Here is a 26316-nt window from a genome sequence, read left to right on the forward strand (position 1 = left end):
TTTTTGGGTGGGAAGGCTGATACTGTAACGAAACCACCAGGGTTGAAATCCTACCTTCTCCACTAATACGACCATAGAAAAGTAATTTAACTTTTGTGTGTCTCAGTTTCTTTATCTGTAAAATGAATATATAACACCTGCCTCGTTGAGTTTATACAAGGATTAAATGAAGCACTTAAATATCTAATTGATACAGGTGTCTCCATGAATTTACATAATACTTTCTGAATATTCATTCTATCTTTAAGTCAAGGCCACAAAACCACTGTGAGTACACTAAAGAATGATTCCAGAAGCTGATACGAAATTCTAGGTGAAAAAGTGGAATTAAACTTTATGTTTTTTATTCAAGCAGTTCAGAAGAAGTATTATAACCATAGTCATCTGAGGTTTGTTAGTTTGTTTTTTAAGGTTCCCTAGCCCTTGGCTTCTTTGGGAGTTTGATGCCCCACTCTGCCCCAAGTCCCCCTTCAACTCCCAGGCTCAGGGGGACAGCGAAGACCAAGACCAGGGGCGCCGGGGAGCTCGAGCCACAGCCCAGCCCGGAGGAACGAGGGTCCTCGGTCCGGCCGCGCCGCAGGGAGGATGCGGACGGCGGACGGGAGCGTGCGCTGCCACGTGACGGCCGCTATAAGAGCGCTCGGGCCGGACGCCCCGCTCCTGCCGCGCCTCCTGCCGGGCTGCGCTCCCCTCCCGGCGCCCTGCTGCTCCGAGCCACCAACTTGCGGCTGTCACGGCCGCTCGCGCCCCCGCGGCACCATGACAGGTACGCCCCGCGCAGCCTACCGCCCCGCGGGCCCACCCCGCCGCCCCCAGGATCCCCGGCTCCTCTCCCCGCTCCGTCCCGGCCCCCGAGTCGGGGGAGTTCCCGGCCGGACGAGGACCGCCGCAGAGTTGCTGGCCGGCCGCAGCCGTGCGTGTGCTCTCTGCGCCAGCTGCCGCCCCGCCGCCCCCGGGGGCCCAGAATGAGGGGCAGCCGGCAGAGCCTGGGCCCTGCGCCGAAGCTCCCGTTCCTGCTTCCGTCTCGCCCTTCCTCCTGCTCTCCCCGTGAAGGGCGGGCGGGCCGAGCGGCTGCGGCGGGGCTGAGTGGGGGTGGGGAGCCGGGTTCCCCCGGGGGGCCCTGGGCGAGAGTCCCCGGGCGCAGCCGGCTCGCGGGGAGCCGCCCCGGCCTCCCGCGGCCGGGCACCCCGGGAAGGGGCGGCCCCCGGGCGGGGATACCGGCGGCCCTGGCCCGGCTCCTCCACCGCCCGCCCCGGCCCTGGCCGCCAGGCTGAGCCTATTTTTAGGCCTTTGGGGCCGGGTTGCGGAAACTGGGAGCCGGGCTAGAGTCCTCGAGTAGGGGCCCCGGGAGGGCGCCGGCCTCAGCCCCACTTGTTGCAAGGCCTCTGGGCGTTCGGGCCGCTCGGCGGATCTGCCAGGAGGACTGGGAAGCTCCGAGGTAACTGATCCTTCCGCGGCGTTGAGGCTGAGAGCTGGGGTTATTACAGCAATTGAGCGGCCAGAAAGATGGCAGGTGTAACCCAGAGTTCAGCCGTCTTTAGAAAAATTAGTCTCCTACCCAGCTGTCACTGGTCTTTCTTGGTCACTTGTAATGTTTGCTAGATCTGGTATTCTAACCTGTGCCCTAAGCATTTGTTCTGACCCTTATTTAATCTTGGAAATTATCCTTATCTGTGCTTCCTGAAATGCTTGAATCCTACCACCTTATTAAACTTTTCTCCATTACCGCCTGGATTCTGAACTGCTTTTGAGTTAAAACATCATTCATTTTGCCCAGGGTAAGTACCTTTGGTGCTGATTAACTTTGCAATGTTACCATCTTATGATGGGTTGAAGATAACAGCAACAAGTAGAGGCAGAGGTTGATGGGCATGCCAAGGGACAGGTGTCACTGTTCAGAGCCTTCTTAGAATGTGACTGACTGGGAAACCCGTGGCCCTCCAAGGGTGGAGAATTGTCCTTGTATAGTTCAGTAGTTTGCCTGCCCTGGAAGAGTGCCCAAACAAAATGTGTGAAGATGGTTCTTAGGTCAGCAGCTGAGGGATGTGCTGGCCCACTCAACAACCTACAACTTCCTCTCACATCTCAATGGAATTTCCACCACCTCCACGTTGGAAAATGGGCAAGGGAGAATGAGGATACCCAAGACAGAAAGAGAATGACTTCATGACAAAGTGTCCTAATTCCCTGGTTGGGCAACTATGCCCCAAATGACCCCTGCCAGAGCTTGATCCTAAGTGTCCTGTACATTTGGATGCCTACCAACTTGCTAATGTTAAATCTTCTTGGAGATGGAGTGTATCCCGGAATCATTGATGGGAAGGACGAGAAATCTTAAAGCCTTGGCTTGGTGGTCTTGAGAGGGTGGGGATTGTTCAGTAGGAAGAAGAATCTACGTGTTTGCCTTCTCTTCTGCCAACTAAGTGATAACTGGAGATTGGGGTGTGTGTGGCTCTGTGTCTGTTTGGGGAGGGCATCCAGAGGACAGGGTAGGGGGTAATGCTGGCCTCTTCAAAGAAGAGGAGGCACAGGTTTGTTAGAGCTTCTCACATGATCTCTAAATTCATTTAACAGGGATTGGGCACTATTTAGAAAGAAGGGTCAAGGAGAGAAGTCCTCTATCTGGGAAGTTGATATTTGAGCAGACTCAAAGTGACTCTTCAGGAGTGTTGAGGCAAGGGAGCTTTTGCTCCAGGTTGAGGAAACAGTAAGTATAAAAAGCCTAAGGCATGACATAAACATAAGCACCAGAATGAAGAATACGGACTCTGCTCTCAGACTGTCTCCTTTGAGATTGACAGTTGGATTTGTGCTTGGCTGAAAATACTGTCTACAGTACCTTGTAGAAGAAACAGGAAATGCACTTCCTGATCTCTTCATTACTACTGGTTGATTGCCTGAAGTTCACCCTGTGGGTGTTAAGCTATTGTTTAGTTTGAGAATTTAGCATGTCCAAACATTAAATAATTTTCATGGCTCAGTCAGCCTCTTGAGGTTGCCAGACATTTCCTGCTATGGTCTTGAACCTTTCTTGAAGCAGGTATTTGGGTTTTCCCTCCAAGGAGGCTGCTGCTTTATTAATAGAGCAAGTTGATCTCAGAGGAGCTGATTTTGCCAAATTACTGTTTGAAAAGGGTTCTGGGGAAAAGGCTTTTTCCAGGTGAGATGATGTAATGAGTGTGGTTTTTTTTTTCTTTTCTTTGTATTAAGATCAGGCCTTTGTGACACTGACCACAAACGATGCCTACGCCAAAGGTGCCCTGGTCCTGGGCTCATCTCTGAAACAGCACAGGACCACCAGGAGGCTGGCCGTGCTCACCACCCCGCAGGTCTCAGACTCCATGAGGTGAGGCCCTCGCTGCCGCCCAAATGTCTGCAAGGCTCTGAAGTCCTTCTCCCCTGTTTCTGGCATCAGTGGGCATTGAGGCCATACCCTTTTCAGGAGTTGAGCACTGAGTAGAGAAAGATGAGAGTTGCTGAGTGAAGGATTCCTGGGTCTGAAACCTCTTCCTAGCTTTTGGGAGATATTCCAACTAGGCTCCCTTCTGGGAGGTAGTGTTCTGGCCTACACGCTTCCTGATTCTGACAAGGAGTGGAAGAAGGAGGACTCTCCCTTCACCCAGTCCTTTCTGGGCGATCTGAGTGAGTGTTTCAGTCCAGGCTTTCCCTGCTTAAATGCCCCTTTCTGTAGTCACAATTCACTTGCACTCCTTTCCCAAAATGCTGCAAGGGCTTCATTGTTTCCTGTTTCAGACCAGGACTTTGAAAGAAAGGTAGCCATTTTCTCCATTGCTAGTTGACCCCTTTGTAACTTAAAGATGTTTATTTACAATACAGTACACTACAGTCTTTACCAAAGGGCTTTCTGAACTGGAGGTTTTGCTAGGGGAAAGCACACCAAGGAGCACAAGCTGCTCGTTGATTGGACTTGTTCCCTTGGATTTGTCGGACTTAAATTTTGAAATATCTGAATGAACTACCTAGTTCTTAACTTTAAAAATATCTGGGCATACTAGCAGCTTTATGATGTGGGTTTTTTTGTTTATTTGTTTGTTTGTTTTGGTCTCTTAGCCCTCTTAGAAATTGAAAATGCCCTTCTTGTGACTTTTTAAAAAAAAAAAAAAGGTAGGCATAGGCCAAATGTCTCTGAAAAGTAGGCATTATATATACATACATGCATGTCTTTCACTAACAACCTTGTTCCTAAATGGTAATTTAAGAAGATGCCAAAAAAGCTGTCTCCTTACATGTATGTCCTAATTCGTAGTCTATCAGTGAGGATATGTGGAAGAAACCAGATCTAGTCTTGGATTCCCTACCACTACCACCACCAATTTACTTTGGTCAATGATGCCCCTAACCATTTCTTTTCTAAAAAGATCAAATTTACTGTATGAACTAGAACATATTTTTGTACAACTTTGGAGACAGAATACAATACTAGTTTTGTTCTGCATGTCTGACGTTGTTATAAACTTTCAATGATGATGTTTTTATCCTATGTTTTCCCTTGTCTTACCCAAGTCTACCCTACTAACTCACCTCAAGAGCTTCCTAAAATAAACCTTTAGTTAATTTGAGGTGTGGAGAAGTGTATTTCACAAGCCAAAGTGAGTCTCTCATTATGCCCAAATAGAGTGCTAAGCACTTAATAAATGCTAGTTATACTAGATTCTAAAAAATGTTGACCTAATAATTGAGCCCTTTAACTTCTTTTGGGACAGAGCTTCAGGAAATTCTTAGTGAATTGCTTTAGCAAAAGTGATTAGTTATAAGATTCATTGCAGATATTATATGCACATTACTCAGCATAATTTATAAAAATATGCAATAGTCAGAATAAATTGTAATAAAATATCACTGTCAAATACATAGACTGTTGCAAGGATGTACTTTTACCAAATGACCCATTTTTATATACTATTTCTACAACCTGCCAGATACTAAGTGATAGAATAAAAAAAAATAGACAACTTCTTCTATAATGATGTTTTAAGACAAGAATTTCATTCTCTCCATAAGCAGTTCCTAATACTTTAGGGAACTTAATGGCACATGCAAATAAATACAATTTGTCCTGAAGTAAAGCTGGGACAGATTTAAGGGGGTATACTATGCCAAAGCAGCAGACTGTTCTGGTAATTGATGGAGAGGATAATAAGGCAGCAGTCTTATATTAGATAGGTCGCTTGTTCTGAAAAGTTCTAAGTGCTGTTGTCTGGATTTTATTTTGACAGAAAAGTTTTAGAGACAGTCTTTGACGAAGTCATAATGGTAGATGTCTTGGACAGTGGTGATTCTGCTCATCTAACCTTAATGAAGAGGCCTGAGTTGGGCGTCACGCTGACGAAGCTCCACTGCTGGTCACTTACACAATATTCAAAATGTGTGTTCATGGATGCAGACACTCTGGTGAGTGTGGCTTTGAGGGCTGCAAAGATGTATGTAGTAATGGAGACCTGTTAGGCATTTGAGGAATGCTGTCAAGGCTTGCCAGTAAAGTTCAGATAAAACCACTGTCATAAAAAGTGTCAGGTGATGAAGGAGATAGGCCCAGGCTGTCTTACAGCTGTCATCATCTTTTGTGTTGGATGACATGGTGAGAACTTAAGAAGGGTCTGTTGCAGCAGAACATTCCTGTAATGCTTTTTCTCCCCCTTTGAATCAGGTCCTAGCAAATATTGATGATCTTTTTGAAAGAGAAGAATTGTCAGCAGCACCAGACCCAGGGTGGCCTGACTGCTTCAATTCCGGAGTCTTTGTTTATCAGCCTTCAGTTGAAACATATAATCAGCTCTTGCACCTTGCTTCCGAGCAAGGTAGTTTTGATGGTATGTATCTGCCATCTTCACCTCTGGTAAGCTATTAGTAACTTATAGGAGCTATTCTAGCCTTCTCAGGGATATAATTGCTGAGGTTTCTTGTGCCTGGAAGATACATGAGACATAGCAAGCATTTTAAGTTGCACTCTTTTGAGAAATACTATTGTGTTTGTGTGTGTGTACATGCTTTTTTTCTATAGATGCATAAGATTAACCTAAGATAGGCAGTTTTACAGGGTTCTCTTTAAATGGCCTCCCTGTTTCTAGATTAGATTGTGATAAATGTACCATGATTATTAAAAAATTCAAAACACTCTTTGAATAAAAAACTTTAACATGTTTAAACCTGACCAATCTTAAGCTTAAGAGGGTTTGACAGCCATTGCTAACAGGAGGATCTAGCACTGTTTCCATGGAAACTTGAGGAATAAACCCGATAATTTGTATCTCATTCTCTTGGGAGGCCTTAAAAAAGAAGCTAGAAAGTTTATGTGAATAATCTTTGCTTCCAAACTCTCATTTTCTGTAATATTGTGTGTCAGATAGAGTGATCTGCAAGGCCAAAGAGTAGAACATTGACAAAGTTAGAATCCGTTTTCTATCATGCGTAAGTCTATCTGTAGCTATATACATTGATAAAGGTTCTGACTACCTGTGATGTAAGACCTCACATCCTCTGAAGAATTTTAATCAAATGAATTAATAGGTATGCTTTCATTGCAGGCTGGTCTCTGAAATAATAAGAAATAAGCCATTTAAAAAAAAAAATAAACGTAAGACAAAACCAGTAGTTAATATGTAAAAGCAGTTCTTTTAAAATTATTGTTGATAGTTCCTTTGAATAAAAGACCCAGTATAAAGAGGAAGAAGGCATGCTCTAAGAAGCCCTCCCAGCAGTGGCTCATTATCAGATACTTGACATTGTAACGCAGCCCAGGAGGGAACAAGGGGATGGGCCAGAGGCCTGAGCTCTGGCGCAGACACTCACACCAGGTGCTTCGTTCCTCCTTTTCCCTCTCCAAGAGCAGATCTGAGATTTGCAGTGAGTAGATCTTTTGGAACTAGCAGAAATAGTCTTTCTCGTTTGACATAAAATTCAACCCTGGATGCACATATGAGGATTCATTTTGATTAGTTATAAAATTAACAATCAGAATCTTAAATTTAAACTTTTAGATCATGAAATCTAAAATTTTGTTAGATTACTGAAGTTAAAACATTTAAAATTTTACAAAAAGCTGATATTGAGTTTTTGTTTACTATTCACAGAAATTGAATTCTGTTTAGTCATTTAACTGAGGTTTTGGGAATTGCAGCTATGTGAAATATCATTGACAAGAATAAGGAAGTTCAAGTCTTCATTTTATTTCACTGTTTAGGTAGTTTACAGTCTAAGCTAATAGTTTGCTCAAACAAGGATGATTTTGACCTCCAAGGGACATTTGGCAATGTCTCGAGACATCTTTGATTGTCACAACTGAGGGGGAAGGGTGCAAATGGCATTTGGTGAGTAGGAGCCAGGGATGCTGCTGAACGTGTTGCCATGCCCAGGAGAGCCCCTCACAGCAAAGAAATATCCAGCCTGTATGTCGGTAGAGCTGAGGTTGAGCAACTCTACTGAGGCATAACATGCTCTAAAACAGAGCAGAAGTATCTGAACCATAGTGGATGGCAGTGTCTGACTAGAAGTACAATCTTGTTTTAAGGAACCTTAAAGTTAGAAAGTAATAATGAGTTAAATGTTCACTGTGGTCAAGGCCAAATGAAACTTTCCCACTTTACTGACATGTTTTTAGCTCCTGCTATTTTTCCTTTCATATTAGGAATGAAAGGTGTATTGTCATTCAAGTTCAAAACATGTATTCCTTATATCTACTGCCTGTACTGAAACAGTTACTTTTGTGTAAAAGGAAGATGAGAGTATTTTTGGCAGAAGTCCACTGTTTGTCTTAACCCTGCCATCAGAGCGTAGCTTTCTTTACCTCCTCTCTTGTAATTTGAAGGAAGTTCAATATTATACTGCCAGAAATTCAGTGGTAACTATTTTCAACTGCAGTAAGTGAATCACATTCAAGAGTAGATCTTGTGGCCTGCCAACTGCCTAAAATCTGCATGATTTTAATCACGCAAAGAATCTGATTTGTAACCTAGAAGAATATTAGATGTTGTTGAGAGATAAGAGTTTGAATGCCAAACAGTGGCATGCCATGGTAAACTATCCAGGTTACAATTTTAGAATATGAAACAAATTAGTTAACTGAGAGAAACTAACGTGAACCATCTACCATGTTCTAGAATCTCGAGGCACTAGAGGAGTTGATGAATTTGTTGTTAAGAAGCCTATATGTATGTAAAGTGTTCTACTAGAAAGCACTTTCTGCGTTTTCAGCCAGAATTTGAAACCATGAGGAGATTCCCTCTGTGCCTGCTAGCACATTTCCTTATTCACCAGCAGGTTCCAGGAGCTGGCCATCCTCTGAGGTGTTCCATTTACTGCCTCACTGGTGGCAAAGGATTGAATTTTCTGTTACTAGACATGCTTAATTGAAAGAGTTAAAAAGTAGTCAAGTATGTAGCCGAGAACTTATAGTTCTCAATATGTTTAAATTCAACAGAAGAATAAACTAGCAGCTCTCAGATGAAAGATTATTTTCACCTGAAGTATATGTTACTAAGCTTTACTCCGCAAAGAAAGCTCACTCCATACCTTGGGAGCCTGCTCCTCCTCCTCCCTGGAGGGGCTGACTGTCCACTTGAATCAGTGTGTGAACTCATGTGACATAAAGACTTAACTGGATTTATGCCTGTCAATAAAATATTTCTTTATGAATGGTCTAATTGCCATTAGTAACCTTGCTTTGCCTCAAGTTTTCATATCTTAATAAAATTAAGAATTATATTTTAAAAATTTTGTTTAGGTGTCATTCCATAGGCATCAAGTCGAACATTTCTTCCACTGTTACCTACACTTTTCTAATAACCACAGGCTCTTCCTCCCTCTACCCTGAACTCCACTCAGTTTTGTCTCAGCATTTCTGGATTATGGAAGACCAGTTTTGCAGAGACTGTGTCTCAGTCTGAGTATCGTGCAAGTCTTGCTTAATCTCTTGCCTTATGTTCAACAGAAACTAGTGGGGCCTGCTGTCCACTGACAAGGCACACAGGCCGCTGATGGCTGAGCATTTGCAGCTGCTTTCACAGCCCTTTTGGTGTGAAAGAATGTGGCTGTCATTCCTCTAATCACCAGCCCTCTAATCACATCTCCCACACCGCCCCCCCCACTAACTCCCCGTGTTTCTGGCGGAGAAAATGATCCTAATATGGCAAACCATGCTAGGTACCTTGACTTCTCTTTCTTCTTAATGTCTAGAGTATTAGGATTTAGAACTAGTGACTACATACCTAATTCATGGCTGGCATCTGATTTTCCATAGTAAAGAGTCTAAGTTCCTATACTATTATTCATATCTTCAAACTGTCTTGATACTTACTTCATCACTGAAGTTACATGTTTCCTGAAAAGTTGAACAATAGCTCTTGTGAAATAGTGATATACTAGCATTGTATAAGATGTTAAGGTTAACTCCAGGACTTGTTGGCAGTTAAGAGGGGAAGAGAGAGGTCATGATATTGTAGGTATTAATCAGCAATTTTGCCTCCATCATATACTTACATGAAATGATGCTGGTACACTTGACTCTTAATTTGAAGAAATCAATATGAATGCAAGTTGAGGTTTATTTTCTTTTCCACTTGGACTAAAGTATCTAAAGGGTGCTTGTACAGTTGAAGATAAGAGTTTAGTGCTTGAAAATTGCTATCTGTTAATTTCATCTGTATATGTTAGTTTCAAAAACCTAAGTCAGAGGAATTCATATTTTTCAATTTGAAGTGTCTTTTTATAAATCTTTGTACTCATTTTAATTACTGTAACCTAAATGCCCTAATCTTTTCATTGATATATTAGAAATTTTGGTCTGTAGTCGAATTTTCAAAAAGAAGGAAAAAAATAGAGAATAAATTGGTGGCAGATTATTAGATATGGTTTTACTTTAAGCAGAATCCAGAATCTGCTGTGAGGTCAGTATATTTGTGTGTTCCACACTTGATCATTGAGACCCTTAAACAGAGTACAATGTTGTAAAATTATTTTTAACTGGAAAGATTTGGTGCTAAATTCTATTTAAGTGTAAAATTGACCATATGTCACCTTCCTTAATCTTTGTAGTTAATTAGGCTTTGTACTGGTCCTGCCCAAAAAAGGAATGAAGTACGGAAGTATTTCAAGATGGTACTTGTCTCCTCCAAACCAGATGAGCTCAGAGATTTAGGTGTGCTTCACTTGGTTCCTTGACTTGGTAGGTTCTGCCTAGACAGTTATCTTCCCGTGTTGGCTTTCCACAGCTGCCCAAACACTAGGCTGCTTGTTGCCCTTAGATTATTAGTTGCTTTAAAAATGACTGTTATCTTGCATTGAGATATCAATTGATAGTTTAGGTAATAAGGATCTTAAATAAGCTGAAAAGTAAAGGCCATAACGTGTAATGGCAAAATAAATGAGCACAATGAAGTTTTTTCTTAAGAGCTATTTTTATCTCGTTGTACTCATGAGTATTTTTTTTTTAACTTAGCCATCTGTTTGTTTCTAGCTTTGTAACCAGCAGAGATCATGAACCCTGTGAGAAATAGAGAAGGAGGAGGGGACTAGTGTGTTAATGTGTGTGCAGGTTCTTATGCTAGTCATTTTACTTTTTCACTCAAGAGTCCTGTGAGGTAGGCATTCATTCATTTAAGAAATATTTATTGAGGGCCTGCTATCTAGCTGGTACTGGGAATCCACCATTGTTACAGTTCAGGACAACAACTTTCCCAGTGTCCCTGAGTTGGTGGCAAAGCCAGGTCTGAACCAGAGTCTTTCTTAACTCTGTGGCTGGGATATTTATATGTGGGTTTTTTTTTCCTTTCTTTCTTTCCCGATTGTCCCACATAGCATTCTTGAGAATATATCCTGAGAATGATACAGGAAGAAGGTCCTTATTACCCTGGCCTTATTACAGATTAATTATTAAATACTTAAAATTTATTTCTCTGAGTAGACAGAGCAACTGGTGTATTTCTCATTTTACAGGTGAAATAATGGAGGCTCATCTCTTCTATCTCTATAGTACTCTTCATCCCCTCTGATCCACAGTACCTGAAAATGCTTCGTCATTTTAAATCAGACAGTTGATAGTCTCGCATTGTTTTATGTAAAGTCCAGAAGTTTCATTCAGTATTTGAAAAATAATTTTAATTTCTAATCTGGGCAAGATGCTAAGTCTAAGGTCCAAAAATAGACTGGTATATCGTAAAAATTTTATCCCTTCGTCTATAAAGCTTTTGTATTCTATGAGACCTTACAGACATTTAACAACTAATTACAGTTACAGTTAATCATATTCTGATAAGTTCAGGGTACTAAGAGAGTCTAGACCAGGAGGGACCTACCTCAGCCTGGGAAAGTGACGTTTAAGCCAAGAATAAATGTTTCCTTGCATTTATGTAATAGTTTAATAACTTACTATTAGGTTATTAAGAATCTTTTTTTATAAAAAGTGAAAAACAAAAGCTATTACATGAAGTGGTAAAATAAATCAATTGTTCTTGCCTTAGATGGGTTGATGCAGTGGTGCTGGGACCCAAGCTCCAAGTGCCTGGATTTCTATAAGCCACCTGGGTTTAATCCACTGATCCTCAGTAAACCTCATAAAAATATCCCTAAGAGCTGGGCCATTCATAAGCTGTAATTCAGTAATCCTTGGCATGTTCACTATAGGTAGTAATGATGACATCTGCCAAGTGTATTATAGGAAGTCAGTTTTAAAGAGTCGTGTGTTCATTTTAGTACTTGTCTATAGCTCTATTATAATATAAAGCATATTTTACTTTAAATTATTTGCTGGATATATGTCTATCCACCATCTTTTTGAATTGGGAACCATTTGAGAGCTGGAACCTGTTTTATTCATCTTTATTATGCCTATATCAAATTTATATAATTTTAGACATTCTTAAGAATTTCATCCTCCAATTAAAAAAACGAATCATTCTCCAAAAGACTCTAGACCAGTGCTTCTCAAATTTTACTATGCAAACAAATCACCTGGGATTAAAATATGGATTCTAATTCTGTAGGTCTGGGGTGAGGCCCAACATTTTGCATTTCTGTCAAGCTCCCAGGTGATGCCCATGCTGATAGAACCTGGGCCACAGTTTGAATACCATGATTCTAGGGGGAACATTCCTGTGTCTGAGATACTAGGGTTCATGTTTAATCCAGAATTGACTCATTGGCCTGCTATCCACAGTAGACAAGCCAGCTGCCAACAAACTATGGAAGAGCACACAAACCACACAAGCATTGAACAAGTGCACAAATTTAAGAGACAGCACTCAACTCCATTTCTTTCTTAGGAAACTAATAGACCCAGGTTCTGATAAATACTATGGTGTGTCCATGGTTACCCTGCTCACAAGACCTAGAAAATACTAAGTACATAGTAGTAAGGTGATCATGTACTAGCATTTGGGCAGCCTGTTGGAAGGATGGTACAGAATCAGATATTTGCTTTTGTTTGCAGGCAGATGCCATGTGCCTCTTGTTCCTTTTCCTTTCTCCCCAGCTCTCACCTGTGTTGCCACGCCCTGGCCTGCCAGATCACAGCTGCTGGCGATGCCTGCTAATCATGTTTGTTGGTTATGAGATGAGTGAGATTAACAGTGTCTTAACCTGTCAGATTAAATAAAGCTGCCTCTGGAAGTCTGACTAGAATGTACTGGACAAAAGTCCTCGAGCTTTTGTAGTGGAAATTCAGTCTTCATGGCATTCTTGTATGTTTTGTAACATGGGCATGCTTAGATTTGCATTCTGCTCTGAATTGTGCTCTCATTTAAAGATTTCTAAAGAGGGGCTATTGATAACACTCTACATGGATTTTTCTGATGAAGGTAAAATATTTGACCTTGAAATGTTGAACTGTGCATTTGGGAAAAGGTGGTTAGGATATCTAGACTGTTGAATTGAAAAAGTATTTAAGAAGCCACAGACTTCTAGATGGCATTTAATTCTGTTTTTAATCCATAATGTTGGGCTAAAAGGTGACTTTTAGCACTCACATGATGAAGTCAGTGGCCAGGGAAGCTTCATGATCTGTATTGTCCCCTCTGGAGGCAAGGATTTGCCAATTTAACGGGCACCATTGATTCACCAATTCTTGTTTGTTGCCTTTTCTCCTCCTTGTTTGTTTCCTGTACCCCCAGTGTATCTCTGCCTTCCCGTGGTACACAGCTAATGGATAGATGATGTTGGTAGGGTACTCAAGGGTAAACAGAAACGGCCTTTTGTAGCCCGAGGCAACCAGCCAGGGGCTCTGAGGGATCAGCAGCTCTGACTCCTGTTTCCCAGGCTTACGCAGTTCGGATTTGGAAGTTCTGCTTTACAACTACTATTCAGGCCTGTGTGGAATTAGATTTCTTCACTGTGTTACGTGTAGCCGGTAGTCATTTTAAGTAGAATTGCTTAAGTTAAGTCTTATTAAGGCTTGGGTTTTAAAATTAGATAGTAGATACATAGAGTTTTATTCATATGCTTTATAACCTACATGTATAGTTTTCTTTTGATAGTATCACATTTCACAATAAAAATAAATAAGAATCTTTAGAAAGAAAATCTTAGCATAATTCTTATTCTTGCCCCCCATTGTATTATTAATATTTTAAAATTATAAAAATAATAGCGAAAAGTAGGGGAAAAGAACATCTATTACACCAATCCTCTAATGCAATTACTATTTCATTTATTTTTTTTAATATAAATGTTTATTAATGTTTATGTCCTTAGTTATAATCATAATGTATGTAGCTTTATATCTTTATATATTACACAATGGATTGGTGAGCTTTAATTCCACAACAGTTCCTAATTGTATTTTGCATTTTAATCACATTAGTTTCCAGACTTTTAGAAAAAACTTTTTATTTTGAGAGAATTGTAGATTTACATGCAGTTGTAAGAAATAATATAGAGAAATCCTATATACCCTTCACCCAGTTTTCCCCAATGGTGATATTTTACATAACTAAAATACCTCCACAACCAGGAAATTGACATTGATACAAGCACCAACTCATTCAGATTTTACAAGTTTTACGTGTATTCATTTCTGTGTGTATGTGTGTGTGTGTGTGTGTGTAATTTTATCACGTGTCGATTGGTGTGAAGATTGGTTCCATAGTCAAGATACGGAACAGCTCCATCACAAGGATCCCTTATGATACCCTTTTACCCCCATGGCTGCCTCTCTTCTCTCTTTCCCTAACCCCTGGCAATATAAATTTGTTTTCTATATCTATAATTTTATCATTTGATGGATGTTATATAAAATGGAATCACCCAGTATGTAACTTTGTGGGAGTGGACTGGAGTTTTTCACTCAGCCTAATTACTTTGAGATTCATCCAGGTTGTTGTGTGTATCAATAGTTTGTTCCTTTTTATTGCTGAGTGATATTCCATTATATGGATGTGCCACATTTATAAGTCTGTTGGATCTATGAGCTGTTTCTGGTTTTGCTTTATTATGACTAAAACTGCTGTGAGCATTTCTTCAGCCTTTATTTTGATTACATATAAAAGGAGATTAGTAAGACTTCAGCCTCTGTAATTCAGCTGCCAGCATCTAGTCCCACCGTCAGGGTATCTCTGTAGAATCCACAATAAGCCTCTGATGAATGGGCATGGTATTTTGGCTTTACTATATTGTGCCTTGAAATATATTACTTTGCTTCTATAGCTAAAATTGTCTTCTGTTTTCATATCTATTTGTTGTCTTAGTCTGTTCAGGCTGCTGTAACAAAATACCATAGACTGGATGGCTTATAAATAACAGAAATTTATTTGTCACAGTTTTGGAGGCTAGAAAGTCCAAGATTAAGGTGCCACCAGATTTGGTGTCTAGAGAGAACCCACATCCTTGTCCATAGACAGCTATCTTTTTGTTATAACTTCATGTGGCAGAAGAGGTGAGGGACCTCTCTTGGGCCTCTTTTATAAGGGCACTAATCACCTTCCAAAGACCCCACTTCTAGATGTCATTACCTTTGGGGGTTAGGATTTCAATGTATGAATTTGGGGAGACATAAACATTCAGTTCATTACATTTTTGTAGCAGTGAAATATATCCTCTTGCCATCGCTATTGTCCTTTAGAACTTACAAAGGTGGATTTTCTGTTGAGCTGTTTGTCCCTTGAGGAATGGGGGGACCTGTCAGGGCTGCTGTGTACAGAGAGGTTGTTCCACAGACAGTCACTCAGAGAGCGCCTTTGATTTGTAGAGTTCACTGAAGGTATTTGGAAAAGATGGGATACACAGAGGGTGGGTAAGGTACATTTGGACTGTAAAGCCCTGATCTTACTATAGTAACTCAAAAAACAATGTTTAGATCAGACAGTTTTTAGATTTTCATTGTTTTTATTTTTTTGAATGAATGGACACGGCCCTCACTTTCTGAGGAAGACATGAAGCTCAGGGACACGAGGGCTGAGCAAGCACTTTGCTTTATAATTGTGGCTGACCTCGCCACAGCGATGACTGACCGGAACCTGCCCGGAGACTCGGTGATCTGCAGGAGAGTACACCACAGGGGTGATGTGGCCTCTGGCCCCTCTGTCAATGAGCCAACAGTTGGGAGCCCCGGGAAACAATTCCATTATCCCAGTTTGCTCCCTTGATTTCTGCTGCTTTTTCTGTCCCATTGCTCTTAGGAAAAAGTCTAAAATCTTTAACCGGAGATAAAGCCTAAAATCTGATCCTGATGTAGTCTGGTCCCTGCCGACCTCTCTGAGGCTCATCTTGTGCCATGCAGCTGATTCTCACTCCTCAGTCCACCTTCCAGGTTGTCTTTCCATAGCTTCCTGTTCCTGCCCACTCAGATCTGTGGTGCAAGCTGTTTCTGTTCTGCCTGGAAACACCATTTACCCTCCTTCCCTCCACCTGCGTTTGTCAAGTTTTCCTCTGCACCTCTCAGATCTTGGTTTAAACACAGTTTCCTCATGGAAGCCTTCCTTGACCCATCAGACAAGTCTCGAGCCGTTCCATGTGTGCTGCGGTGCCCTGTACCTTCTGTCACTGCACTCACCCCCCTCTGTGATGTTCGCTGACTCTTGATTCGCTGGGGTCAGTGTCTCCCCTGCCCACCGGGCCCTCGTGAAGATGATGACCGTGTCTCTTGTGCACCGTTGACTCTACCGTGCCTAGTCAGTGTCTGGTACATAGTTGCTGCTCGGTAAATATTTGTTGAATGAATTAATTAAATCAGGGAAATGACCACCCCTAAAATGTCCTTAATGGGTGTGACAAGGAATTTATTACTTTAAAATGGAATTAGCACCTATTTTTGAAGGTCTAGTTATATACTCCTATAAAATTATTGTACTGTCCTAGAGATCTGTTAACTATAATTCATATTTTTTTTTCTTTCAGGTGGGGACCAGGGCTTACTGAACACATTTTTTAGCAGCTGGGCAACAACAGATATCAAAAAACACCTGCCATTTATTTATAACCTAAGCAGCATTTCTATATACTCCTACCTCCCAGCATTTAAAGCGTAAGTGCAAATGGTTTACCTTTTGTTGGGGATGGTAGGGACAGAGGAGTGGGGATTAAAATTCTGGGGTTGCCTCATTGTCATTCTGAGAAGACTAATGGGTGGGAGCTTTGAGGAAAGTCTTTCTGCTGTGGAAACATGGCTGTAATGGGGAGAGGCCTTGATGTTATCTACGGCCTTATTCTTGGAGTAACCAGGGGGCTTTTGGCTGCCTTTCAGGACAAGGTTCCCAGCAGTTCCTGGGGTGCTTGGCCCTCTGGCAAACCATCCGTATGTCATGGTCAAGAACACAGGCTGTAAGCTCCACAGACTTACAACTTTTGAAGGCACAAATTCAACTTCTGCCTCAGACTGGCTGCTGAGCTGCTTCTGTTTCCTTCAACTGCAAAAAGAGGGTGTTGAAAGCTCCCTCCACGGTGGTTGTGGGGATTAAGCAAGATGCTGGCAGCAGTGTGGTGTTGTGGTTAAGAGTAGGGGCTCTGAAGCTGGATGACCTCAGGGCACAGCCAGGAGCAGCCACTTACTAGACAGTGTCCTTGGGCTGGTGACTCAACTTCTCTCTGCCCCATTGTCTTCATGGTGTTATTGTGCGTATTAAGAGAGGTCATCATGTAAAGTGGTTAGAAGAAGGCCTGGCCTACCCTAGTGCTCAGTAAATGCTAAGTTGTTAGTCGTTTTTGTTTAAGAGGCAGTGCAGAGTTAAGAGTAATCTCTGAAGCCAGAATGGCAGGGCATATGTCCTCACTGTCATGTTTCTCCCACGTGACTTAAGACTGTGCCTCAGTTCCTCCACATGTAAACAAGGAAGAAAATAGTACCTGCCTCATAGGGTTGTCAAGAGGACGAAGTGAGTTAATACACATAAAATGCTCCTTGGACATTTGTTGTTTGTTTTTGGTAACGTGCTTGTTTAGCACAGTCCCTAGTACAGCTCTGATAATACCTTGCAACTAATATAGCGTTGTTGCAATATTTTTATCTCACTATGAGGCCCTGGATGCTGTTCTTTAGCCTCTGACTCATTTGTGTTGAACTGAGAAGATGATTCAGATTTCTTGAACGGGGGCCTAGCTGTCAGGTTGATCCTGAGACACAGCCATGGGCAGTGAAGCCCTTCATTGACTGGGCTTTTTCCTCCAAAACCATCCTGTTTGGGCATTCCTGAGTGAGTGGAAAACAAAGGGTCTTTCATTCCTCTTTTTCATTATCCAAAGTCCTCTCCATAAGTCTTACACCACGGTGATGAGCATCTCTGGCTTTCTGTGGCAGAAATGTTTCCTTGTCTGTTCTTTCCTGGGAAGACTCTGTCAACGTTCCCCAGATAAGGCTTACAAGCATCTGTATTCTTTCCTCTCTAACTGTTCTCTTGGCGTATGTCTCCAACGTTTTACAGCCTCTTAATTCTCTTCCCTTCTACAGTGAGACAGGCAAACTCTTAAACATAGCAACTGTGTTCTGAGTAAAGCAAACAGAACAGGATTTACTATGGAGGGAGTAATGGGAGAAGCATTATTTTTGCCTCTTAGTCCTTGGCCTTGTAAAATACAAATCTGTCTTCCATGGCATTGTGGACCTGATTCATTCAATTCTTATTACATCATAATTAACCCTGCAAGTTTGAACAGTGTTCCTGCAAACCATGATAGCTTGACCCCCTAGAGGCAAATTTGCCTATTTTAGGGCAGTTGCTTATAATTTAATTGACTAAATTCAGCTTAGCAAGCAAAAAGATGAGAGTACAAAGGAGAAAAAAAATTTTTTTTTTTTTAAGACACAGTCTTGCTTTGTTGTCTGGGCTAGAGTGCTGTGGCATCAGCCTAACTCACTGCAACCTCAAACTCTTGAGCTCAAGTGATCCTACTACCTCAGCCTCCTGAGTAGCTGGGACTACAGGTGCGTACCGCCATGCCCAACTAATTTTTTCTATTTTTAGTAGAGATGGGGTCTTGCTCTTGTTCAGGCTGGTCTCGAACTCCTGACCTCAAGTGATCGTCCCGCCTAGGCCTCCCAAAGTGTTAGGATTACAGGCATGAGCCACCGTGTCCGGCCAGAAAGAATTTTTAATAGTGTGGCCATTCCACTCAATTCTACATAGTTAGCATGTGGTTCAGGTTGACTTCATCTGATTGTTCACCTTACCACCATTGAGCACATTGTACCTTTCAGGGATAGCCTGGTTTACACAGACATTGCTTGAGATATTTTTAACACTGAAGAACAAGAAGCAGATGGAGAAGAGTTAAGTTTTGAGGGGTAAGATAGACTTATTTGCTAGAATCTTTGCCTTCTCTCTCAGGAACCCAGTTATTTTTATATCCTCTAAATGAATTTCCCCAGAAAAACAGTTTGAGATCTAAATTACCGAAATGATTAGGACGATTTCTTCCTCCTGGCTCAATGAATGAGTGCTTATTATTAATTTTGGAAATCTCCTTGGTTTATTGCCATAACCATAAAGTATATGATGCACTGGGGAAGTCAGGAGCAATTCCACCCATTAGCCAGACTTCCTCTGCCCGTTGCTGACGACAGTTGATGCTGCTGTGTTATGGCTCACCCTTGGGTGTCAGCTGTACATTTCTGTGATAAGACTGCTCAGAGCCATGCCTTGTCTCACCCCATTGCTGCCTATTTAGGAATGCTGGAACCAGATCAAAGAACTCATTTTCCCTTCCCTTTGCCAGAAAATGTGTTTGTTTCTCTTGCAGAGACCCATTTCCAAGGACATTTTCCTTATATTCCCTTGTATTTGGAGAGGGCTGAAAAGGCACAGGTAGTTACATTTTTTTTTATTTTAAGTTAATATAAAATCGTGGTCCAAATCTTTTTAAACTGAAGTAGTGTATTATGAACATTTGGACTGCCATAGCTATTCCTCAAGGAGCCCTGTGAATTTGAAGCCCCACTGTTGGGTTCAGAATAACCTTGGTGATCTCCGGGACCAACTGGCTGGCCTTCCCTAGGTCAGTACGGGTGGTGACAGGTAGAATGGGACACCATGAAGTGGTTTAGAGCAACTTGGGCTTCACAGAGGAAGCAGTCTAGGATTTGTCTCACCAACTGCAAACAACCATGTGCTATAAGGTCACCAAGGCAGTATTTAGACACCCCAGAATCTTAGAGTCTTGGATATCTAGAACAGAGTGACCTTTGCTATTACATGAAATTTCAGCTAAAGGCTGGCCTGACATGAAGCAAACTTAATATGAATTCGAGCCATGAAGTAACATATCTAATGCCTTTCTCTGCATAGCCTTTGGGTAGAACAAAGCATAAAGGAAACAAACTTAATAGTTTTACCACTTTAAATGATTCAAACATAATTTCTGAAAAACAAAATTAGTAAGTAATATTTTTTGTAGTGGAAGATCACCTTTAACACAGCATAATTTGAAAACTAAAATGCTTGGTTTAGCAGTTTTTAAGTCAATTTATAATATTTACATTGGAAAACAAGTCATAAATATATTTCTTTTTTTACTTTTTTTATTTATTTTTTTATTTCAGCATATTGTAGGGGTACGAAAGTTTAGGTTATGTACATTGCCCTTTCCCCGCCTATACCCCGAGTCAGAGCTTCAAACGTGTCCATCCCCTAGATAGTGCACATCACACTCATTATGTATGTATACACCCATCTCCGCCCCCTCCTCACATCTGCCTGACACCCAATTAATGTTATTCCTGAATGTGCTCTTAGGTGATGATCAGTGAAACCAATTTGATGGTGAGTACATGTGGTGCTTATTTTTCCATTCTTGGGATACTTCACTTACTAGAATGGATTCCAACTCTATCCAGGAGAACATAAGAGATTCTATATCCCCATTATTTCTTATAGCTGAGTAGTACTCCATGGTATACATATACCACATTTTATTAATCCACTCATGTATTGATGGGCACTTGGGTTGTTTCCACATCTTTGCAATTATGAATTGTGCTGCTATAAACATTTGAGTGCAGATGTCTTTTTTATAGAATGTCTTTTGTTCTTTTGGGTAGATGCCCAATAATGGGATTGCTGGATCAAATGGTAGATCTCCTTGTATCTGTTTAAGTTATCTCCATATTGCTTTCCACAGAGGTTGCACTAGTTTGCAGTCCCACCAGCAGTGTATGAGTGTTCCTATCTTTCTGCATCCATGCCAACATTTATTGTTATGGGACTTTTTGATAAAGGCCAATAAATATATTTCTTAATGAAATAATATTTTTGAAAATACCTAGCATAATGTTTGGGATGTAGTAGGCTTTTAATGAATATTAGTGTTTGTCAAGTTTTCTCCAACTGGAGGGCCTGTTTCATCCATTTAGCATAGAATTTGGTTTGTGCATAGTGATAGAAAAAAATCTCATTAGTCTTTTTAAGATCAGTTATTTAGTTCTATTTTTGTTTTCTATTATATCCACTAACTAAAAGCTCTTTAGGTCATGCTATGCTATGTAGAACAGGCCTAAAGCAAAGATAGAGAAGTCTCTGGCATTGTTTCAGACCAACACACAAATTAATTGGTCAAATTGATTGACTACAAAGCCTAATTTACAAAATAATTTCCACATAAATATTTTATTTTACCCCTTTACTTGAGTTTAAATATGACCTGAGACCTGGCCTAGTGAGAATTAAAGTTTTTTTTCCATTTATTTTACTGCTTTGAGCTGTCCTGAGGATATTCATATCCATTTCTTTTTTAAGAATATGACTCATTCACTAAGACCTTATCAAACCTACTTAAAAATCAATATTTTCCCCAAAGAAATTGAACCTTTGGTGTCCTAAACTGTTTCTGATTTGATTGTTTTTCCTTGATCTCTGAGACCCCCTTGCTCCAACTTTCCCATTAACTATTGTCATTGAAACCATAGTCTTTCTGTTTTCATTTCTTTTCACACTCCTACATCTTCACCCAAAACCCTTAGGCTGACCCAAAAAGAGTTTGGATCATTTTTTTTTCCAGCTATTTGTTGGATAGTGCGCCACACACACAGCGCACTCAAGACCCCAGAGATGAATGAGGGAGTGTGTGGTCCCAACTGCTTAGGTGGGCAGTTTCCTGTACCGTGCGTGGCACAGTTCATCATGGTTTGAGTGTTGAGGACGAATCAAGTGCTGGTTGCACTGATATCTTGCTCCTCGTTTCTGGGTGTTAATGATCCCTGCTGGACCCAGGTGTCCCATTTCTCAGCATGGCCATCTGGTCATTCTCACTTCAGCTCTAAGTGTTTATCTCTGTCAGATGATCTGTCCTCAGATCTCACGGTTGCATATTCTGCTCTACCTAGATCTTCATCGCCAGGGGAAAAGCTTCCGTCTCAGACCCAACCCAGCTTTTAGAGGCTGCTCTGAGAATAGCAAAAAGGGAACAAGGACTGAGATCTCAGGGGCAGAAGTCTGGGTGAGAAATGCTATCTCAGTAGGGCAGGGAGCTCATGGCAGGGAAAAAGCATGGGGATTGAGCGGAGGACCTTCCTCAGAGGTCTCCAACCTGTGCGCTGCAGGCTATTTGTCACATAGGTATGTTTGCTTCCTGCCACACAGACTTTTCTTTCTTTTTTTTTTTTTTTTCTGTAACTCAGTTGTCAATGTTTAAAAGTCAGGGAATTTCACATTAAACCCAGGTTTCCAAGTTCTTTTCAAAAATCAGATATTCAGTAGGATATGTCAAATATGACTGTTACAGGTTTGTGGCCTAAGCAGCTAGAATGATAGAGTCACCATTTCCTGAGATAGGAAATACTGTGGGCGAAGCAGGTTTGTGGGAGTAGGGATTGGTCAGAGATGTGTGGAATGTATTCATTTTTGGATGTCTGAAGTTTAACGTGCATGTCAACATCCTAGTGAAGGTGAGGAATAGGTAAAAGAAGTTCAAGAGGGAGGTCTGGGTGAGATAGGACTATGGGAGTTGTCAGCATATAAATGATATTTATAGACCTGAGACAAGATGATGTAACCAAGGAAATGATTATCAATAGGAAAGAGTCCTAAAGATTGAACTTCAAGGCAGAAAGATAAAGAGGAACAGGGGCAAGAGACTGAGGACAGCATGGTGAGAGGAAACCCAGGGAAGTGTGGTGTTGCAGAAGCAAAGAAAAGAAAATGTTTCAAGGAGGAAGGAGTGATCCATCTGTGTCAGATGCTGTGATAGGTCAGATACAAGGACAATGAGAATTGGCACTGGATGTGCAATGTGGAGGTCACTGGTGATTTTGGCAAGAGGACAGCTGGTGAAGTGATGGGGGAGAAAGCCTAATTGAAGTGAGTCCACGAGAATGGAGGAGGGGAATCGAAGGTAGTGAATGTAGACAGTTCTTCTAGGCATCTGCTTTAACGGGGAGATAAAAATGGGGTGGTAGCTGGATGGGGATGTAGTGCTAAGAGAGGGTGGTGGTGATAGTTTTGTAAAGATGGGAGATGTTGCAGCATGTTTTTATATTGATGGGAATGATGTGGGGGTTGGAGTGGGCAACATTAACAATGCAGAAGACTCAAGGGAGATGCTGGACTGATGTCCTTGAGTAGGTGAAAGGGGATGGGACCTAGTGCACAACTGGAGAGTTTGGCTTCGAGTAAGAGCCAGGACAGCTCATCCTTAGAAACATGAAGGAAGGCAGAGTGTGTGGACACAGATGCTGGTAGGTAGGGCTGTGTGTGTGTGTGTGTGTTTGTTGAATGAATGAGCAATCAGCCAGTAGAAACTAAGAGTGGCATGCTACCTCTAGGAGAGTCTCCCTAGTAGCCTGGCTTTGTGAGTCTTGCCCTGACCTGGTTTGTGAAGAGAGGCCAACCTGGCAGGCAGTGTAGTTGACTAGGTTCTAGTCTAGGTTACTAAAGTCTGTTTTTGAGTATTGACATTATTCTGTTTGCCAGGATACTATTGGGAGGATTAGTTTGCAAGTCAAGGAAATACTGGGTGGGTTCCTGGGGCCACAGTAGTTTGCTGGTGGGTAACAGCTATCTCCTGGCAGTGAGGCATGTGCTCTCTTGTGGTCCACAGTCTCCACCCCAGCAGATCCACTCCTCCTCTGCATGATCAGCCCCTTGGGCACTTGGGTTTGTGACTTGACTTAGATCATGAGTGGGTGAGAGAGGAGAGGTGGTTAATTGGTTGTGGGGGAAGGGCTTATGTGTGGCTGCACCCACGGGTGAGAGTCTGAGGAGGTGCATGAGTGAATGGCAATGTAACAGAGAACACGAGGCACTGAAGTGGACACGAGGATGCTTGGCACTGCTGCCACATTTCCCAGAGCGGTGTCACACAAGCGGTGCTGTCTTTGTTTCTCGGTATCTAATTGAACATTGCACATAAAGAGCTTAGTGAGAACTAAAATTGCTCCTGTGTGTACTGTGGTAGATTAGTTCCCTTTCCGTTCTAAACAGTTCTGTAGTCTCATCCACATGTACCAGCTATGTTTCTCAACTACTAAACTAGTCATGAAAATTCTATCTGATCTTTTGGTAACACCAGGTCACAGGGATAATTTTAACGGCTAACATAAGCAGGATTATTGCTGGCTTGGGTTCAAACTATGTCTTGTGATCTGGATGACTCTTTGAGATTCTATTAAGTTAAAATTAGAACACTTATTTTAAGAGATGTATGAAAGCTAAGACAAATCCCCATTACTGGGTCAGAATGAATGGCTGTCAATAATTTAGACACAATTGTGATATGTATCCAACTTTTTTTTATTATTATTCCTGGCTGGTATTATAATTTGGCGGATAAATTAGGGAGTGAGTCAGTGAATCATCTGGTTGTCTTTGTTCTGAGTGGAGGTCAGTTGAACTTTATCTTCAGACATCAACATTTCGCTTCTTATTCATTGGTTAACTATTTTGCTTTTAGCCATGCAATATAAATTCTGACTTTTACCTGATTGTTGCCTTTGGTGGGAGAGATATAACACTAGAAAAATATCCTGTGTTACTCTTTTCTAGGGTGTAACCCCAATTTGCATTTAGGCTAAAATACTCTTTTAAGCAGGAAGTAACTTCCCGTTTGACACCTGACCTTTGCTTTTACTTATGTCATTTTGGATTTTCATAAATGACTGAAGGGCAAATTGGTTAAGATGATAGAAAATTATTTTTAAAAACATTCCTCAGGGAACATGATTGAGACATAAAAATAATTTACTGGAAATTCATATCTAGATTAATTTAAACTCTAGATACAAAAAAACAGACAAGTGTTTGAGACCTGTTGGTCATCTTTTTTGTGTATAATGTGTCTTATCATGAAAGCTAATAGAGCAAGCCCTTTAGGCTCTTTTGCTGTGTAAATAAAAACTGTTTTGTTGTATAGTGAGGACATAATTGTGTAGTAAAAGGGACTCCTAAACCTTAATACAAAGTGGCCGGTATTGGGTCCAGACAGTGCCCCTTATATGAAGCCAAAGGCTGCCCTAGCTCATTTCCAGGAAGATACTTGTGATGACTGTCTTATACAAAACTATGAAGTCTGTCTTCACTTCCCGCCTGCCCTCCTTTCTCAGCCCCATTTTTCCCACTTAGCAGCTGCTTTATTTCTCACTCCTCTGCCCTCCTCCCACCGTCAAAGGGCCCTTGGCCAGCCCAGGCCTTCCATATTCCGTGACTCACCGAGGCCTGCTCTTCTCATAAAGAGCCCTTGTTCTGAAACTTGTTTTCCTCCTCCCACTCCCTGCCACTATCCATTTCCGTAAATGTTAGGTGTGTGTAGCAATTAGAGTAAAGTAATCTCAATACCTAAACCATCCAGAAAAGTGCTCCTTGTCCTTATTGGACAGCAGTAGGGCTGACCATAGCCTGAACCTGTGATGTCTGAAGCCGCTGTACGATTTTCGCATGCCCAGCATCTTTCTTACCTCCTTTCTCGTGCTTTTGTCTGCCTTTTACACTCCTGAATCTGTTTCTGGTCTGCCCCTCAATAATCTGGCCCTAATTAATTTTTTAAGAAACCTACTCACATCCTACATTTTGTGATTTGTTTAGTTTTGTTGCAGAAATTTGGGTGGCTGTTGGGAGACTACATCACCCTGTGCTGTGCCACCTTTCACAGTCCTGCTCACCTCTTTTGTCCCTCCCAACCTCCTGCTGTCATGCTGGCAGTCAGGGAGTTCCTCGTCTTAGGGCAGAAGGGGCAGTTTTACTCAGGTTTAGGACCCCTTAAGATCTCAGGTTCCACCTCAAAAGGCTTATCAAGGAATTTTGTAACACTAAGACTTCCCCATGAAAGTACTATCCAGTGGATATGGTTTTTCACCTTGTTAGGGTAGAACAGGCAATTCTGAGGAAGGAGGATCCTTCCCCTGGCCTGGGGGTGGTGGTGGTGGGGGGGATAACAGTGATTTAGCTTTAAAGAGACACTGACAAATATGGATTCCTTAAGGTGGAGCCCAAGGCTTGAGCCACAGTGAAACGCAGGGTTTAGATTGTTTCCAAATGGTGCTCCTATTGACATTCAAGAGGAAGACTGTGGCTGCAATGGGGAGGAATCTAACCAGATGAAGCTGGTATCTAGGAAGGTTGCAGAGGTGTCCGAACCAGTGTGGAGAAGACCTGAGCCATGTGGGGCACAGAGCCAGAGGCTGAGGTAGACATTGCTGCGTACAGTGGAGGACGGGGCAGTCTCTGTGTGCAGGTGGATTGAACCATTGTGCCCTTCCTCTGAAGCCCCAGTTCACGGGAGCTGGGGAGGCCCATAGACCCTGTCCAGTATAGTCCCCTTGTGGGTTACTTGCTGCTTCTAAGAAGCACACTCATTCCTGATTCTTGTTCTTCCCTTTTTCTCTAATCTTTGTGAAAACTGCATCCTTCTAAGAACAGTCTTTTCTTCAGTCTTTAGTGCCAAGTTGCTTGCTTC

At 41.8% G+C, this 26316-nt stretch overlaps 1 protein-coding gene across 1 annotated transcript in view; it reads left to right on the top strand.

The window, feature by feature from the left end:
* Positions 1-571: 571 nt before the first annotated feature.
* Positions 572-26316, top strand: part of GYG1 (glycogenin 1) — a 33050-nt gene continuing 7305 nt past the window's right edge. Inside the window, exons 1-5 of the mRNA XM_045539428.1 lie at positions 572-766; positions 3211-3346; positions 5238-5412; positions 5669-5831; positions 16342-16468. Of these exons, the coding sequence (XP_045395384.1) occupies positions 586-766; positions 3211-3346; positions 5238-5412; positions 5669-5831; positions 16342-16468 (782 nt within the window). The 5' untranslated portion in view covers positions 572-585. The remainder of the gene's footprint in view (positions 767-3210; positions 3347-5237; positions 5413-5668; positions 5832-16341; positions 16469-26316) is intronic.

Source organism: Lemur catta, chromosome 1 (assembly GCF_020740605.2).
Source record: "Lemur catta isolate mLemCat1 chromosome 1, mLemCat1.pri, whole genome shotgun sequence".
Lineage (NCBI taxonomy): Eukaryota > Metazoa > Chordata > Mammalia > Primates > Lemuridae > Lemur > Lemur catta.